At 45.8% G+C, this 19,244-nt stretch overlaps 1 protein-coding gene across 2 annotated transcripts in view; it reads left to right on the forward strand.

Moving 5' to 3' along the window:
• AGAP1 (ArfGAP with GTPase domain, ankyrin repeat and PH domain 1) overlaps positions 1-19,244 on the forward strand; it is a 377,584-nt gene that overhangs the window by 180,471 nt on the left and 177,869 nt on the right. For both annotated transcript variants that reach the window (XM_044303243.1, XM_044303242.1), the window contains exon 2: positions 17,307-17,365. In XM_044303243.1, the coding sequence (XP_044159178.1) occupies positions 17,307-17,365 (59 nt within the window). The remainder of the gene's footprint in view (positions 1-17,306; positions 17,366-19,244) is intronic.

The following is a 19,244-nucleotide window of genomic DNA, read 5'->3' on the forward strand; positions in this document are numbered from 1 at the left end:
ACGTCCATCAGTCCTATAGACTTAGAATAGAGCATCCGTCAGTCCCATAGACTTAGAATAGAGCATCCGTCAGTCCCATAGACTTAGAATAGAGCATCCGTCAGTCCCATAGACTTAGAATGGAGCGTCCGTCAGTCCCATAGACTTAGAATAGAGCGTCCGTCAGTCCCATAGACTTAGAATAGAGCGTCTGTCAGACCCAAAGACTTAGAATAGAGCGTCCGTCAGTCCCATAGACTTAGAATAGAGCGTCCGTCAGTCCCATAGACTTAGAATAGAGCGTCTGTCAGACCCAAAGACTTAGAATAGAGCGTCCGTCAGTCCCATAGACTTAGAATAGAGCGTCCGTCAGTCCCATAGACTTAGAATAGAGCGTCTGTCAGTCCCATAGACTTAGAATAGAGCGTCCGTCAGTCCCATAGACTTAGAATAGAGCGTCTGTCAGTCCCATAGACTTAGAATAGAGCGTCCGTCAGTCCCATAGACTTAGAATAGAGAGATGGTCAAGCATGTGTCCTCCATGCAAACTCCTACGCATGTGAGATGGTATGATGGGGTCAGGACCCCCATTCTAGCAAGGTCTCATCAGTGGGGCCTATCCTATGGATAAGTGATAAATCTCAGTTTCAAAAAGTTTGCCCATTTTCTTGTGTCTCGTTGGGGCATTATCGATAGGGCTCCCCGCTTTTAAAATGCAGATTGAGGAGCCACTCTCACTCGGGCCTACCCGTGTAATATATGGTTGACTATTGATTTTAGTGAGTCAACACTTACAAATGTGAGCAAATACAATTCACACAGTGGAGTGTGAAACAGATACAATACAAACACTAAGGACACACAACACATCATCTTAAAACCTGCATATGCTGCATACAAAATGTGCATCATGCATAGCAGAGTTATACCGCCTGGAGGAAGATATGGGCGAAATGTACATTGGGGTTCGAGTCTGCCTTGTATTTGCCTTTATAGTCTTACTGTGTTTCTTATGTACACCTGTTATGTAAGGTATTTTACCCTGTGGTACTTGCACTGGGTCTTTAGGTGATTACCGGATGTATTTGTGAGGCGTTTAATGTGCCGACGGGTAACTTGTACCACAGGCAGCTCCTTTTTTTGTAAGTGATTGTCCACCTTTTATCATTCCTTAACTATTAAATGTTTTATACTGTATTGCGGTGTGTCCTTGTTAGGGGTTTCTATTAATTTTAGTGGGCAACATGTTATAATACATTTCCACAGAAAAAAAACGTATGGCTGGCTGGACCTTACCCTGCGATATCGGTTAAAGTCAGTTGGACCCTCAATGATCAACCGACCTGTTTCATTAATTTTTTAAAGAAAAAAGTTTAGTATTTAGTAGCACAATGTAATTTACCACTAACCGCATTGTAATCTGGGCTTCTTGGCCGGTAGCTCTGAGTGCTTCTTGGCTGGTATCTTATGCCACCCGCCTACGCTTTGAAGAGGTGTCTTGAGTTTGACACATTAGGTGGCACATTTTTCCGATAATATCTATTTCTGACAGCTCCGCAGGCCCCCGAGATTCACACATAGTCAGCGAGGAGCCCAGATATAGCTGTGTGTATATATAACGCTCCTTGTCACCGTGATGATTGACTGCCTGTTTACAGATTGCACTGACCTGTATCACGACTGCAGGAAGCTTTCAAGATGCCAGCCCCGCTCATCTGTATGTGGAAACCAGTTGGTTGTATTTGTCTTTGTCTAGAATACCTTCCATTATGCATTCCTATAGTTCTGCTCAATACAAACAGCACGCTCCTGTGATATTTGAGAAAACCAAAGTAGGACTGCATCTTCCTTTCAGAGCAGTTGTATTGCTGTGTGCCAGTCTGTGCCAACTTACAGAACGTCTGGTGCGAGCTTCACATTCTTATAAGATACATAGCACCCTAAACTGACAAGACTGTGGAATTTTAAAGCAGGACCACCACCACTCATTGGGGGCAGCGCTGCTTTTACCAGCTCAGTCCGCTACACAATGGACGGAGCTGTGCTGTTGCAGCGCCAATTTCTGGTGCTAGAGCTACTGCAGAACAGCCGATTGGCGGGTCGCTGAGTGTCGAACCCCCACCAATGCGACGTTGTTGGCCTGTCCTGAGGATAAGTCATCAATATGCCTTCATTTAGAAGAATGATGCCAGTGCTGCGAGGCAGGAGTCTGATGTTTGCAGACTGCCTCCACCCACCGCTGATTTGACAGCTATCCCGCTATAAGGGCACAGTCACACCTGGGGTATACCCTCTGGATTTGCATGCAGGAAATTCATAGCATTTATAGTAGCAGCAAAATGGGAGAGATCTTACTTTCTGATTCACACGCGGTGGACATTTTAAATCTGCAGCCTCTGTATGCATTTCATCACCTTTTGCAATGCAAAGGGCAAATCTGCAGCAAAATCCACACAATTTGGAGTGTATTTTGCTGCTGCAGATTTTGGACAGATACAGCGCAAATATTTTATGGACCTGCTATTTGTGGCTGAACCTTTACTGTGCGTAGGGAGAAGGCTGTCAATCACTGGCAGGAGGGTGAGGAAGTCTGCCTATCAATATAGAAAAGTACAGCCTATTCCCATGTGTAATCATTGTGTCTGGGAGGGCAGCATAAACGAGCGGACAGGGTCCCTGTAAAGCACGGAGCGCGCCGCACAGATCCCCCAGTCTTCCTGCCCCTTTGCTTCTGTCTGGGGCCATTGGATTACTTGATATTACTGTGTGCTTTTTGCTGGTTTTATCTGTTGCTGTTTGAGGGGTGGAGGAGCAGGTCTGGCTATTCCAGGTCTCCTGTTAGGTGAGCTGTTATCTCTCTGAATGTGACCATGTTATACTGGACTGTTTAGTGTCCCCGGGGAGAATTGTGGACAACCATGTGAACAGGTAGAAGCTCAATTTGCATTAACTGACATTCATGTGAATTGTGGTTACTCCTATGAACTCTGTCTTCCCTTTGCTTCTGCTAATCCCTTCTCCACAATGCCCCCACTTTGTGGGATTGAGTTGACTCATTGAACACAGGGAGTATTAGGCTGTAGAAACAGAAGTAAAATAAACTGTCACTGATCTGTGCACATGTGGGAAGGCCCCTGTTTCAGCATTGCGCTCTGCTCCGTCGCCAGGTGCTGCACCTGCGGTTGTAGTCATTTTTTCTGCACTTTACATATTATAAGTTCTCATGATCACTTGTGAGTCACCTACACAGTCACAGGGTTGGGGGGCACTATACGCCATCCAGTGCCCACTGCCTATGATCCTCAGTGGATTACATGTGCTGTATGTCCTTTTGCACACATGGAGCGGTATTGTACTTGCAGGCAGGTGTCCTCAGGTGTTCTGGCTGAGATCCCTTGTGATGTTTGCTGTTGTGCGTTGCAGGCGGAGCAGGCTTTCTGTTTCCAAGGGGTGAGGGTGCAGATTAGACCTATCTGAACAAGGTGGATTCTTGGCGCTGCCAGCCCTGAGATATTTCAGGAATGCATTGTGTGTGCACAGCGCTCCTGGCTGTACGGACACATTGCTGCGTACGAACGTCACCCACACGTTGTGTGAAAATGCAGGGAAAAGCTGCAGGTTAAACATCTGGGCACAGTCTCGGTGTGGATGCCAGTGGTGGTTGGCTACAGTTATTTTGGCACCATGGTGCCGTCAGCTGTGCATGTAGTTTTAGAGAGGTGGAATAGCCGCAGGTACATTCTCAAAAATGGGAATACTTCGCCACAAGTGTGAAACAGTCCTTAGGTGCCATCTTTGTCTTTTTTTTATGCCACCTCTTGGCTGGTTTACTTTACATATGCATTTTGGGCCCTAAAGGTGTCTCTGCAGTAAGGTGATATAGCATGTTAGATGATCTTTAGAGGAGCCGTGTGTGTCTAAGGCCTCCTGCACATGACCACATGCGTTTTGTGGTCCGCAAATCACCGATCAGCAAAATGCAGATGAGGCCTGTGTGCATCCTGCAATTTTTATGGGACCTACTGTAAAAAAGTATATTCTTGTTCGCAAAATGGACCAGAACGGGACAAGTTTTATAATGTGCGTCCCAGCTCCACGGATGCATACGGCTCATGGATGACATCTGTGGTGCTGTGTGGTTTTGATTGCAGACCCATAAACATGAATGGGCCTGTGTACGATCTGCAAAAAATGCGCATAGGACACGGACCAATAATACAGCTATGTGCATGAGGCCTAAAACGCATAGTAAATAAATACAACGTCAGTGAATCCCGTACGTGTGCTGTCTGTGGTCTCCAAGGACCGGGCACACATTCATTGGGGGAGATTTATCAAAACTGGTGTAAAGGAAAGGTGGCTTAGTTGCTCATAGCAACCAATCAGATTCCACCTTTCATTTTCCAAGGCAGGTCCGAAAAATGACAGGTGGAATTTGATTGGTTACTATAGATAACTAAGCCAGTTTTCTTTTACACCAGTTTTGATAAATCTTCCCTAATGTGTGTATTCGCACACGAGTCGTTTTCCTTGGACCGTGGGCCATGGTGACACCAGGGAAGCACGCCATATTTTGTTACTACAAATCTCTTGTGCACCTTATAGTCTATGGGTCTGTGAAAAACACGGAAGCCATCCATGTTTGGTCCATGGTTTTCACGAATCATAGCTAGGAGATGCTCTGGAAACTAGTTTTCAGCCTAGAAGTATCTGTGAAACACGAATGACACAGACTGAAAATCATGGAACCACAGATCAAATGCGTATGAATCACGGACAGCGCCACGCAGTCACGGATATACCACAGACATGAGAGCTGACAGGTCTTGTGGTGGTTCTAGAAGTTGTCATCATTTGCGATAGATGCACAGAGAGAGAGAGGCACACACAGAGAGAGAGAGAGGCACACACAGAGAGAGAGAGAGGCACACACAGAGAGAGAGAGAGGCACACAGAGAGAGAGAGAGGCACACAGAGAGAGAGAGAGGCACAGAGAGAGAGGCACACAAAGAGAGAGAGAGAGGCACACAGAGAGAGAGAGAGTGAGAGGCACAGAGAGAGAGAGTGAGAGGCACAGAGAGAGAGGCACACAAAGAGAGAGAGAGAGAGATCTAGGAGACATATATCCAAAGATGTACTTTGTGGGACCTTAGATTGTGAGCCCCATTGGGGACAGTGTGATGCTAATGTCAGCTAAAGCGCTGAGGAATATAGTAGCGCTATATAAGTGCATAAAATAAAAATAATAAATAAATAGAGAGGCATATATATATATATATATATATATATATATATATATATATATATAGATAGAGAGAGATTTATTTCACATTGATACGTTGTGTTTATTTCTTTGTTATATGCCTGGTTTCTTGTACATTTTCTTTCTCGTGCTCAGTGGCACCTTTGTTGTTACCGGACCCTTCCTGGGGGGGGGTCTTGGTAATCTCTTGATTTGATGTCATGGAGATCTGCGCATGTGGTTCTCTGACAGAACCCCCCTGGGGGATTGTGCGGGAGGCTTAATTAATGAGGGCCCCCAGGTTGGACGCTGCAGCTGCAAGTCCTGTCAGATCTTGCTTATAAGGGTATATAGCCCAGAGGGGGAGGCTTATGGTAACGCACTCTAAATGTGTTTCCATTGTAATATTTTCTGCTTCTGGCTTTTGTCTGGGCAACACATGGGAGTTTGTAAATGACAGCTCTAGATTATTGCCCCTCCTGTCAGACGGGTCACTGGGGGCATCTCTGCAGACCCTCCCCAGCCGGGAGTGACTGCCTGTCTGCACAGAACAATAACCCTTTCATTTCCACGTGTCTGATTTACAGTCAGACGGCAGCCGAAGGGTTAACAGGCTGCTTGAGTGACATTTGTTGACTTTTGCTTCATGTGAGGAGTCGTCATTTATGAAAGTAGTGTGACGAGAAATCGATGCTATTGCCCAGTGTAACCAGCAAGATGGTTTGTCACGTCAGATGATAAATGACAGTACGGGCCTGGATACATTGGAATATCCTGATGATTTAAAGCCTGGGAGCAGTGTCTCCAATAGAAGTCAGTGGTGATTTCAATCAGTGTTAGTCGACCTCCAGAGCACAGATCCTCATCATTGCTGGAGCCCTCACTATTGCCTTAATATGTCCTGATGGTGGATATAGAGAGTGTTCTTGTAAGGCTTGGAGACCACGTTACGTGCTTAGAGGAAGTACATTGCAGCGAGAAAATCTGCCTGAATTGCTTGATTTGTCGAGTATTTGCCATGGATTACATCCCATTAAAGTCCCATTCACTTTTCTGTTGCTGTAAATGCTGTGGAAAAGTCTACATGCAAAATCCTGTATCCGACCTGTGTGAACATACCCTTAAGGGTCCATTCACACGTCCGTTATAACACTCTGATTTTTTTAGGATCTATTAATTTTAATTGCAAAAATGCGGACACCAATCATAGCGCTGTCCGAATCACGGAATCCGTTCCGTTTTCCTATTTTCGAGTATGCGGATCCTGAAAAAAAATTAAGCTTGTCCTACTTTCTGTCCGTTTTTCGGGTCCGTTGTCCATTCAAGTCAATGGATCCGCATAAATGCGGATGACCTGCACAAAACCATCAGGATCCGTTGACAGGAAAATGGATGGGAAAAAAAACGGAATAACGGAAACACGGAACGGATTCGGAAGCACTTTAGTAAAAAAAAACGTAAGGTTGTACTGAAAAACGGATCTGAAAAAAAAAAGGAACATTTATCTGGAAAGGTAAAAATACCGACGTGTGAATGGACCCTAAAGCTGTGTTCCAGTAGCATTAAAATAGATCATTTTTCCAATTTTCCATTGATCAGTTTGTTTTTCAAAAATCATTTTTCCCCTTCTGTCTCCTTGCTGCTTCTTTTACGGTGCATGACCGCGTACCGCATCTTCCATAGCTTGTTACAGGTATGCTTTTTTTTTTAGGGAGCATTCACGCGACCGTAGTTGAGCCCTTAGTCCTTTATATTGGTGTTTTCAGCCATTTTATACAGCAGTATGGAAGAGATTTGCTCCATATAAATGTAATAGTACCGTAATTAATTTGTAGGACATTAATCACCATATTTTGGTATTTCTATTAAGATGGTACAAGAAAAAGGTTGGTGTGTCTTAGAGGAGACGTATTGTTCATATAAATATGTACAGAGTTTTGTAAGAGGAGCGGTCACCTCTCCTGACATTAGTAAGGCTACTTTCACACTGACGTTTTGGCTTTCTGTTTGTGAGATCCGTTCAGGGCTCTCGCCAGCGGTCCAAAACGGATCAGTTTTGCCCTAATGCATTCTGAATGGATAAGGATCCGCTCAGAATGCATCAGTTTGCCTCCGTTCCGTCTCCATTCCGCTTTGGAGGCGGACACCACTGCCTGCAGCGTTTTGGTGTCCGTCTGACGAAACTGAGCCAAAAGAATCAGTTCTGACACACAGTGTAAGTCAATGGGGACGGATCCGTTTTCACTGACACAATAGAAACGGATCCGTCCTCCATTGACTTTCAATGGTGTTCAAGACAGATCCGTCTTGGCTATGTTACAGATAGTACAAATGGATCTGTTCTGAACGGAAGCATGCGGTTGTATTATCGGTGCGGATCCGTCTGTGCAGATCCATGACGGATCCATACCAAACGCGAGTGTGAAAGTAGCCAACTACTTACATTCCCCATGTAATGACTGCTCTGGAGCATCTATTCTTCTGGCTCTATGATTCCTTTATTATTTCTATGAATGAATTACCAGCAGCTTGCAGTAAAGGTCCAGACGGGTGTTACCAGGTGTGGGGGGGGGGGGGGTGTCCCTGCACAGTCTAACATCTGCGGCACTGATTCAGACACACTCACTACTGGTAACACCCAGCAGTACCTTGACTGCTGGCAATTTGCAAACTTCTTGCAGGAATAATAAAGGAATGGCACAACATAGAGTCATAGGAACAGACGCTCCAGAGTTTTTACATGGGTAATGCAAGTACAACAGACATGTCAGGAGAGGGGACAGGTCCTCTTTAAGGACCTACGCAGATTGCCATCCATCGATAGGCCTATACTGTTTTTTTTAGATTTTGTATGGCTGTCATCAAATGTCTTCTGACACGCTCTTCGCCTTCGTATGGTATGTTGGCGGTAGACATCTTTATACAGTAGAGATGTATTCTGCAGTTTGTGTCCAGCATCTGATATTATGGAGTAATGATTAGTACAGACGACAGGGGTGAGGGCCCTGCTTGTAACTGGCCAGGCTGGGGATATAAATCAAGCTGAACAGCATTCCTATTTCTGTGTAATCTATTACCTGCAGCGTTTATTGCTGGTTATTATATTGCATACATTTGCAAGGGTAGTTTGAAACCATAAAATAGAAATAATTTTGTAAATGTGATAACAAACCTGAACAGAACGAGCGTTTGCTGCTTTTACATTTCCGGTCTAGAAACACGGACACCTGTCCCCTAATAACCGTCACCAACCTGACGTTGAATACTGCATTCCCTTGTCTGGATGGAGCGGCTGTTTGGTGAGGTCTCCATCCTGGTCATCCTTGGTAGCGTGGTGTATTGGCATTGGCTCCATCTGTGCATGCACAAGGTCCTCCTCAAGCAGAAGATGGGACCTTTCATTGTGACTTCTCTGAAGAGCAGCTTCACCCCTGTGATTATGTACGGCCATAGGAATACAGGGCTCAAAGTTATTTTTCTGCATGGTTCCTAACTTACAAGCAAGAACGTCTTTGGGAATCTGTTACTGTCCTAGATAACTGGTTGGCGGCAGTCTTGGGGCTCCCTTTAAGATGGTATACAGTGTTCACGTCATAGAAGTGCACCATGTGTATGCTGTGTGCACATGACGGGTAAAGAGCAGCTACAAGTCTTAGGAGTTAGTTCTTTTGGTGGGTCTGATCCATTTTGAAGGTTTCATCGTTTTCCAACCAATACCTCAAAAACCAAGTTTGGCTCTATGTTGTCTTTCCATTGGGGAAGAGTTGGTAGGCCTCCATACATATGAGGTGGTTGGCCTCCATACATATGAGGTGGTTGGCCTCCATACATATGAGGTGGTTGGCCTCCATACATATGAGGTGGTTGGCCTCCATACATATGAGGTGGTTGGCCTCCATACATATGAGGTGGTTGGCCTCCATACATATGAGGTGGTTGGCCTTCATATATATGGGGTGGTTGGCCTCCATACATATGAGGTGGTTGGCCTCCATACATATGAGGTGGTTGGCCTCCATATATATGGGGTGGTTGGCCTCCATACCTATGATGTGGTTGGCCTCCATACCTATATGGCCATTTTGGCAGTCGTTAATCTAATATGTCGCCAGCTTTAGATCCCATGTATTGGACATTGCTGTGTGCACAGACAAGACTAGGGAGGGAGGAATGGGCCATCCCCGTGTCCCTTCCTACACGCACTGCATAGAGTTGGGAGCTGTTACATAGAATTGCATGTCATCATCACGTGACCAGCACAGAAAACAATGTGCAGTTTGGTGGCTCGGTGGTTAGCACTGGTGCCTTGAAGCGCTGGGGTCCTGGGTTCGAAGCCCACCAAAAACAACATCTGCATGAAGTTTGTATGATCTTCCTGTGTTTGCGTGGGTTTCCTTCGGGTACTCTGGGTTCCTCCCACACTCCAAAGACATACTGATAGAGACCTTAGATTGTGAGCTCCATTGGGGACGGTTGGATGCTAATGTCTGTAAAGCACTGCGGAATATATTAGCGCTATATAAGTGCATAAAATAATAAGAATTTATTATAATAATGTGAAAATCGCAAGGGATTGATACATTGGTACATTGTGAAATTGTGACTTATTGTACAATGACTAAAGCTTATTTTTCGAAACCAGAGTTCCCCTCTAAGGGGTAAGGAAGTCTAGGTTCATTGGTTTTTTCCGAGAATCATCACTTATCACCTGTCTGCAGTATAAGTGATAACTGGAGGTCCCACCCGGGAACCTCTGCTGATCATGAGAAAGGGGGTCCCATCTGCCCTGTTTTAATGGAGCAACAGTCCAGCATGTGAACTCATACTCAATTTAAAGGGGTTTTCCAGGATTTTTGAACTGATGACCTGTTCTCCAGATAGGTCACTAGTATCTGATGGATGATTATCCGACACCACGGACCCCTGACGATCAGCTTGCAGTAGCGCCGCGGCCTTCTCCCGGCTCACCAAGCACAGCGTCGTACATTGTATAGTGGCTGTGCTTGGTATTGCAGCTCAGCCCCATTCACTTCAGTGGGGCTGAGCTGTGTGTAGGCCACGTGACTGATGAACGCGATGTCACATGGACTAGTCTAAGCTGCGAGAAGGCCGTGGCACTACTGCAAGAATCGGGGCCTTCTCAAACAGCTGATCGGTCTGGGTCTCAGCTGTCAAATCCCCACCAATAGTGTACTGATGACCTATTCTTAATTGTGAAAGTTGTCGTTTCTAGCGACATTGCCATTTTATTTTTTTTTTATTTTTTTTGCATGCCGGGCTTTTCATGTGGTGGGTAGCAGAAGCTACTTTCTGCGTAGTGGTAACATAAGGTTTGAGTTTTCTTCTGTGTGCTGGAGCTAGCGCATATAACCAGCAGTGTACTGGTGCTATAACCAGCAGTGTACTGGTGCAGCACCCACATCAGGAACCTCTCTGTCAGCAATGGCTTTGGAAACTTTAGACCCGGTTTTATTGAGCACAGTACATAGCACATGTGACCCCTGCTTCCTGTGCCCCCTCCGGTCACATTTCTACTGGCCAAAGAGTTTTCTCCTTTCCCAGCCTGATTCACACCATTTATTGACCACGTGTGACTGGGTGCACCAGATGTTTCCCTGCCGGTAAGCCACGCCGCTCCGTCATTGTACAACTGTAACATGAGGCTATTATTTACCCAGAACCTGCCCGTGTGTGCGGCCTCAGATTGTCCTCCATCAGGCCGGCCTGCTCTTATCATTTATTTGCAATACAAATAGAAGAGGACACACGTGTTACAACCAGTCCTAGGAGGTTTGTTGGAATGTTTGCTCTTCTGTTATTTTGTATACTGTTAATAGCATTATATCCCCAACTTTGGATACTTTTTTGTTTTATTTATAACATTTCTCAAGTCTCCTTGCTCTCAATGCTGTCTTAGGGCTCTTTCACACCTGCGTTCTTTTCTTCCGGCATAGAGTTCCGTTGTCGGGGCTCTATGACTGAAGAATCCTGATCAGTTTTATCCTAATGCATTCTGAATGGAGTGAAATCCGTTCAGGATGCATCAGGATGTCTTCAGTTGCGGAACGGAACGTTTTTTGGCCGGAGAAAATACCGCAGCATGCAAAAATCCTGAAGACTTGCCGCAAGGCCGGATCCGGAATTAATGCCCATTGAAAGGCATTGATCCGGATCCGGCCTTAAGCTAAACGTCGTTTCGGCGCATTGCCGGATCCGATGTTTAGCTTTTTCTGAATGGTTACCAAAGTGTAGCGGGGAGAAGCATACTTACCGTCCGCGCGGCTCCCGGGGCGCTCCAGAATGACGTCAGGGTGCCCCACGCACATGGATGACGTGATCGCATGGCACGTCATCCATGCGCATGGGGCGCTCTGACGTCATTCTGGAGCGCCCCGGGAGCCGCGCGGACTGTAAGTGTACCGCTCCCCCTATGGCACCCAGGACTTTAATAGCGTCCTGGCTGCCATAGTAACACTGAACGCATTTTGAAGACGGATCTGTCTTCAAATGCTTTCAGTACACTTGCGTTTTTCCGGCAAGTGGAGTACACGCCGGATCCAGACAACGCAAGTGGGAAAGAGGCCTTAGGCCCCTTTCACACGTGCAAGTTTTCCGCGCGGGTGCAATGAGTGACGTGAACGCATAGCACCCGCACTGAATCCTGACCCATTAATTTCAATGGGTCTGTGTACATGAGCGTTTTTTTTCACGCATCAGTTCTGCGTTGCGTGAAAAACACAGCATGTTCTATATTCTGCGTTTTTCACGCAGCCCTAACCCCATAGAAGTGAATAGGGCTTCAGTAAAAAAACGCATTGCATCCGGAAGTGCGGATGCTATGCGGTTTTTTCACTGATGGTTGTTAAGAGATGTTGTTTGTAAACCTTCAGTTTTTTATCACGCGCGTGAAAAACGCATCAATACGCATTTCACCCGTGCGAAAAACAACGCAATCGCCGACAAAGCTGACTGAACTTGCTTGCAAAATGGTGCGAGTTTCACTAAACGCATCCGGAGCCAATCCGTCACACTGGTGTGAAAGAGGCCTTATAGGTTATGTCTTTGTAAATTAACATCTCAACACCGAGAAGGCAACAGATATACAGAAGTAAACTCACCGATAGAAGAAGGTACAGAGAGAGAGCAGCTGAATGACTGTTAAAGGCTACATTCACACAACCATATGTTCAGTCCGTGTCCAAGCTGCATTTTTTTGTGGATCACACACGGACCCATTCATTTCTATGGGGCAAAAAATGCGGACAGCACTACAGCAAAATATAGAACATATCCCATTCTTGTCCGTTGTGCAGACAAGAATAGGCACTTTTACAATAGTTCCCGCAAAAAGTGGGGGATGCATACGGACCGCATCCACATTTTGCGACTGAAAAAAAAAGGATGCGTTTGTGAACAGAAGTAAAAGACCAACCCTAATCTGCAATACTACACAAGCAGGATAACAAAAAGGATCTAGGACCCCGAGACAAATCAAAAGACAAACTAAGCAAACAAATACCGTAACCAAATCCACAGGGAAACAACAAACTTCAAGGCTAAGGCCTCATGCACACGACTGTGCTGTTTTTTGCGGACCGCAAACCGCGGATCCGCAAAAAACAAAAGCCGCCCTTGTGCCTTCTGCAATTTGCGGAATGGAAAGGGCGGCCCATTGTAGACATGCCTATTCTTGTCCGCAAAACGGACAAGAATAGGACATGCTATATTTTTTTTGCGGGGCCTCGGAACGGAGCAACGGATGCTGACAGCAAATGGAGTGCTGTCCGCATCTTTTGCAGCCCCGTTGAAGTGAATGGGTCCACACCCGAGCTGTAAAAACTGCGGCTCGGATGCGGACCCGAAAAACTGTCGTGTGCATGAGGCCTAATAGCAATGAAGGGTCTAGAAGAATTAGAGGCATCACACAGATTTCGGCTAGCAAGGAACAGGAATACAAGGAATGATGCAAGAGGTGGGGATATCCACACTAATTATTGGGAAACTGACACACCAACGGGTCTGCAGGCCAAGTGCTACCATCTATATACCCCTCCCTACTGGTACACTATACAGGACAAGATATTGGGAGGAACATGCTGGACTGATGCACAGTCTCGTAATAGTTAATAGTTTGTTGGTGGTAAACTTGCATGTGGCCAAGCATTGTAATCCAGGTATTCAGTTTCGAATGGTTTAGGGATTGTGCCTCTGAATAGATTAAGCGAATATCCCTACTTCTTGTATCATTTCATATGTCAGATGCGGTACTGACAAGATTTTTGCAAAACCCAGTTGGCTTTTATCTTGCAGTAGCACCAGTGTGTGAATATTAGGGATTCTGGAAACAAATGCACAGAGCTATAGCACACTATACTCGGCAACTAAAGCGCAGAAAGCATGAACATTTAAAGAAAGGCTAAGCAATAAAAAAACTCAACTGCTTAAAGGGGTATTCCTTTTTCAGACAATGGGGGCATGTCGCTAGGATATGCCCCCATTGTCTGATAGGTGCAGGTCTCACCTCTGAGACCTGCACCTACATCGAGAACGGACCCCTGAAAATTGTGGAGGGTGCACCACACACGTTCAGATGCCCTCCAATTATTTCTATGGTACTAGACGAAAATATCTGAGTAAGCACGGTGCGCGCCCATTTAATACAATTGGGGGGGGGGGGGGGGGGGGGCGCTTGGCGGTGGCCGGACCCCAGAAAACCCGGGGTCCTCCGGCCACCATCTTCCCCGCTCCGTTCTCAGTGTCAGTGCGGGTCCCACCATCCTAGCAATAAGCCCCAATTGTCTGAGATGGGAATACTCCTTTAAGTTAACTTAGCATGGTGATCATCTAACCAGAGATCAGGAGAAAGCTGGTTGCCCCAAACAATGTTGGTACACGGGAGATGATGAGGCACTAGGGAAATCCCTGCTGCTTATAACACTAGGTGTGAATCCAACCAAGGTCAACATCAGTATGGAGTTTGTGTGTTCTGCCTGTGTTTTATATGAGCTTTCCCCCCACCCCCCGAAACATACTGATACGTTAGTGTATTTGTATCCGGGGACAAGGACTGATGGGAATAGCTTCCATCTTCACAGCACTGAGAAATAAATTGGCGTCATATTAGTGATTTGGACTGGTCGACTAATATGGAGACGGGAGAGGTCAGGGCAAAGAAAGATCAGGCATGTTGCATTTCAGCATGCCAGATCCTTTGTTCCTGCTAGGGGGATGTCTGTCAGCAGTTTATTCTCCTCTCATTGAAAACCTGTCTACGCTCTGTCAAGCTAAGCACGCATGCATATGGGGGTGTCAGGAGGTGTATGGCCACCGTTACTGTCGCACAGCGTACGGTACATCATGAAATGTGGGACTGGCGCTGCTCCGCTGAGGGTTATTTCTCAGGAGCGTGGTATACCTGATTGATGTTTTATAATTAGTCTATGCTTCTACTGCTCAGTGCTCCTCTAATGAGGAGTCTGGATCAAAGGCACCTTTTTTCCATCCTCCCGTAGCCTCCTTTGCTCTTTCCCTGGTCTGAATGAATAGTATGCCTTTAACCCTTACTAATGTGCTATACCCAGCCTGGTTCTGTCTCTATGTTCTCTCTGTGTTCAGTGATGAGGAAGTGGCTCATTCATGGTGTTAGCTAGCCATTCTAGCTCCCCTCAAGTCCCTGCGTGTGCGCAGTATGGCCACTGACTATACGGCGGACTCCCCTCTTTATTCCTGCGTCTGCACCTTCTTCGTGAGCAGGTTGGCTCTGTCTGACTCTGTGACGGGAGATCATATCACAGCCATGTCTGGGGCAGAGTCTGCCAAACCAGCTTCACAGCCGCCTGACCTTGGGGAGGAGGGGGATGCCAGTGATGGAGAAGAAAACCTCGCTCCCCACCCTACTCTTTGAACACAGGATGAGCACATTCCCTGCCGTCACTGCCACCAGTAATAATGGTTGTGATCAAAAAGAACCCATGAAACTGGTTGAATGACACAAGGATATGACACTTTGGTTCATACTTGTCTTGACACCAAGTTCTCAAGCATTTGTTCAGCACATGAGTTATGTAAGAACCTGCGCCGCTACCTATTGGCTTTTATTTGACTCTACACACCACGACCTGCTCGTAGTTACATTTACTCGATAGATGATTATCGGGAAGATGGTCAAAGCTAATGATTTACGTTAGGAAATCTTATCCTGTGATCGCAGCAGAAAATGTGTTCCAGAATCTAAATCTGTTGTTTGATTACCATTTGCTGAGAATTTCCTATAATCCGGGGGGGGGGGGGGGGGGGGAGGGGGGTGCGCGCATCAGAATGGAAAGCCACTCTGACCAAACTGTGGGTCCACAAAACACAGGCACCGGCTTTGAACTCAGTAACGTGGTGCGGACTCCTTAACTTGAATGGGTCCATGATCTGCAAGGTATGGCAAAAGATAGGACATGTCCAATCTTTTGCCAGGTCAAATTTGGATACCTTTCATTTTAGTATTCATTTCTATGAGTGTTCAATAATCCAGAATCATTTCTCTCAATCTATCGCCCTTCAGGCCCCGTTTTGCTCTACGTATTGTAAAATTGGGCTGAGTCAGATAAAGGACATATAATAATCAGATTTGATATTTCAGATCATTTTGCCAGAGCGATTATGACATAACCCAACCAATGTCCAGGTCCCATTAGTACAATCCCTTCTTACAGCATCGCTGCCAATTCCACTTGCATTCTCTTGTGTGATGGATTTTTGGTTTTGCTCTGATCCCGATCCAAACTCGCCCGTCGGGATGTGCCCACATCTTAGTAATGTGCCCCTTGAAAGCAAACGCACAAAGTCCTGACCTTGCATTTTGGATGCAAAGTGTTGGCTCATCATGTCTAATTCAGGGCAGCTTGTTCCTCTGATGTTCTTAGTTCGTGTAAGTGCAGATGTAGAACTTGCAGTGTTTACAGCTTGGATGATGGAAGATCTACATTGCAGCCAGTAAGGAGGATGACTTGTATCTACATTGCAGCCAGTAAGGAGGATGACTTGTATCTACATTGCAGCCAGTAAGGAGGATGACTTGTATCTACATTGCAGCCAGTAAGGAGGATGACTTGTATCTTGGAAAGGCTTGGAAGTATTACTAAAGTCGATGGCTGCTCCAGCTGTGGATTTGGGTCCTGACGGAGATTTGCTTTACTCAAGTCTTCCAAGTGGGTGTAACTGAAATGACTTGAGGCGTGAGGGGATATTTCTTTTATCCATGCAGATATATGTCCAGCGTTGCACGGTTGCTGACTGCCCTGGTAATGCCATGAGGGCAAAAAGATTTCCTTAAAGGGGTAATCCTGAAAAAGACAATGATAACTTATCCTCCGGATAGGTCATCATTATCCCTTCAGCTAGGGTCCACGTGCTGGCATACCCGCTGATCAGCTGTTTCAAGGAGCCGCCATACTCGTTGGAGCTCTGGTGAGTACAGCCAGCTCCTGATAGCTTTCCAAGGACAGCGCCGTGCATCATATAGTGGCAGTGCTTGGTATTGCAGCTCAGCTCCATTGACTTGCAACTAGGCCATGTGACCGTTGTACAGTGATGTCACTGGCCTAGGAAGAGGCTGCAGTGCTCAAGGCCTCTTCGAACAGCTGATTGGCAGGTCCCGGGTGTCGCACATCCGCAGATATGATACTGATGACCTATCCTGAGAATGAGTCAAAAATATATTTTCTTGGATAACCCCTTTAAATTACATCTCTTGGTTTATAGTCTGCATAACTTCGCATTCACCTTGATGTTAACGATTAGGGTAATTGCGTGCCCTAAGGCTTCTGAGTTATTGCATATTTTCCTATACGCCACTTAGGGGTTGATGTTGTTTTTACCATAACCCTATGCGGAGCAAATGCAGGGCATGACGTGGAAAAATGCGCTCAGCGCCCCCCTTTTATTAGAGCTGGAGGGTGTATTCCAAATTTGATTTAGTAAAGAATGTTCCTGCTGATGCGGTCTATGTATGAATGTCTGTACCGCGGCTTCACCCCCGTGCTGTAGTGGACTGTGTTCACATCTCCTAATGGGCTTTTACTCTTTTATTTTGCAGATGCCTTTGTAAATAGTCAGGAATGGACGCTAAGCCGAGCCGTGCCGGAGCTCAAAGTGGTAAGCAGCAAATCATTTCCTATTCCCTACATGACGTGGTGTCCCTTCAGCCAACCATCTTCATGAAATAAGTCAGCAGAACCTGCCGATTCAGCGAGTTCGCACATCAGGCTGACTGTATGGGGGGCTCCTGACTCTCCAACAAGAGTAGAGAGGAATGGGGCGTTTTTTAGATTTCAAGATATTCAAACCTTTGTTCCTGTGGGAAATAAGCTGATATCCAACTCCCCATTGATGTAAACATGCTGTCATGGCCAAGCATGCATGTTATAGTGAGGCTGGGAAAAATAGCGAGGACGAATAAGCTTTCTTATCTATGGCCTACTAGGATTCAGTTTCTTAGAAATAAATCTGACTTCTTTGGATTGAAATGGAAGCAAAATAAGGTCTTCCTAAAACAACCAAAACTTGTACCATCTGGAGGCATTTACTCTGGCATTAAAATAAATGTTTTTGTAGGTTTTTCCATAAAAGTGGTGGAATAGTAAATTAGGGGCTAATACTACCTACTAATACCTTTTATGGTCCGTTGTAGCGGAATCCATAATGGAATTCTTAGATAACCCGACCCCGAACCTTGTACGCCGAACTTGAAACACGAGTTTCCTCATCCCTAGTGCAGGTTCTATGCAGTGTACACCATGTAATTAAAGGGTTTGTCCAACTCCATAGGCTACTTTTACACTCGAGTTTGTGCGGATCCATCATGGATCTGCAAAAAACGTATCCGTTACAATAATACAACCGCATGCATCCATCATGAACGGATCCGTTTGTGTTATCTGTAACATAGCCAAGACATATCCGTCATGAACTCCATTGAAAGTCAATGGGGGACTGATCTGTTTTCTATTGTGTCGGAGAAAACGGATCCAGCACCATTGACTTGCATTGTGGGTCATGCCGGATCCGTTTCGTCAAACGGACAGCAAAACGCTGCAGGCAGCGTTTTGGTGTCCGCCTCCAGAGCGGAATGGAGACTGATTGGAGGCAAACTGATGCATTCTGAGCGGATCCTTATCCATTCAGAATGCATTAGGGCAAAACTGATCCGTTTTGGACCGCTTGTGAGAGCCCTGAACGGATCTCACAATCTGAAAGCCAAAACGCCAGTGTGAAAGTAGCCTTAAAAAAAGGGTTGCAGCAGATGATATCAGATTTGGCTACTTTTACACTGGCGTTTCTGGGTCCGCTTGTGAGATCCGTTTTAAGGCTCTCACAAGCGGACCAGAACGGATCAGTTCAGCCCCAATGCATTCTGAATGGATAAGGATCCTTTCAGAATGCATCAGTTTGGCTGCGTTTGGTCTCCGTTCCGCTTTTCAGGCGGACACCTTGGTGTCAGCCTGACTATGTGGAGCCAAACGGATCACTGACACAATATGGTGGAATTGAAACGGATCAGTCCTCCATTGACTTTCAATGTAAGTCAGGACGGATCCGTTTTGACTTAGACTTTTTTTTTGAAAGAATAATGTAAACGGATCCGTACTGAACAGATACAAGTGTTTGCATTATCGGTGTGGATCCGTCTGTTCAAATACAAGACTGATCCGCACCGAAGGAAGGTGTGAAAGTAGCCTTACTGAATAAAACAAGTGCCCAGTTCCACAGTGCCCTGCAGATCTGGTGCCAGGAGGCCCCCGCCGGTCTTTGTGGACAAGCTGCCAGCGATGACGTGCCGCATCGGGCAGTGCTGTCAGTTCTACCACGTTCCTGAATCCCCTAACAGGCTGAGATTACCACCCTGGAATTATCTATCCAATAACTGTAATAATCTGTATATGTGTATGTATGTATATGTATATATATATATATATATATATATATATATATACTGTAGACATATGAGCAGTATGTGGTGAACGTCGCAGACTTG

The sequence above is a fragment of the Bufo gargarizans genome, chromosome 8 (genome assembly GCF_014858855.1).
Source record: "Bufo gargarizans isolate SCDJY-AF-19 chromosome 8, ASM1485885v1, whole genome shotgun sequence".
Lineage (NCBI taxonomy): Eukaryota > Metazoa > Chordata > Amphibia > Anura > Bufonidae > Bufo > Bufo gargarizans.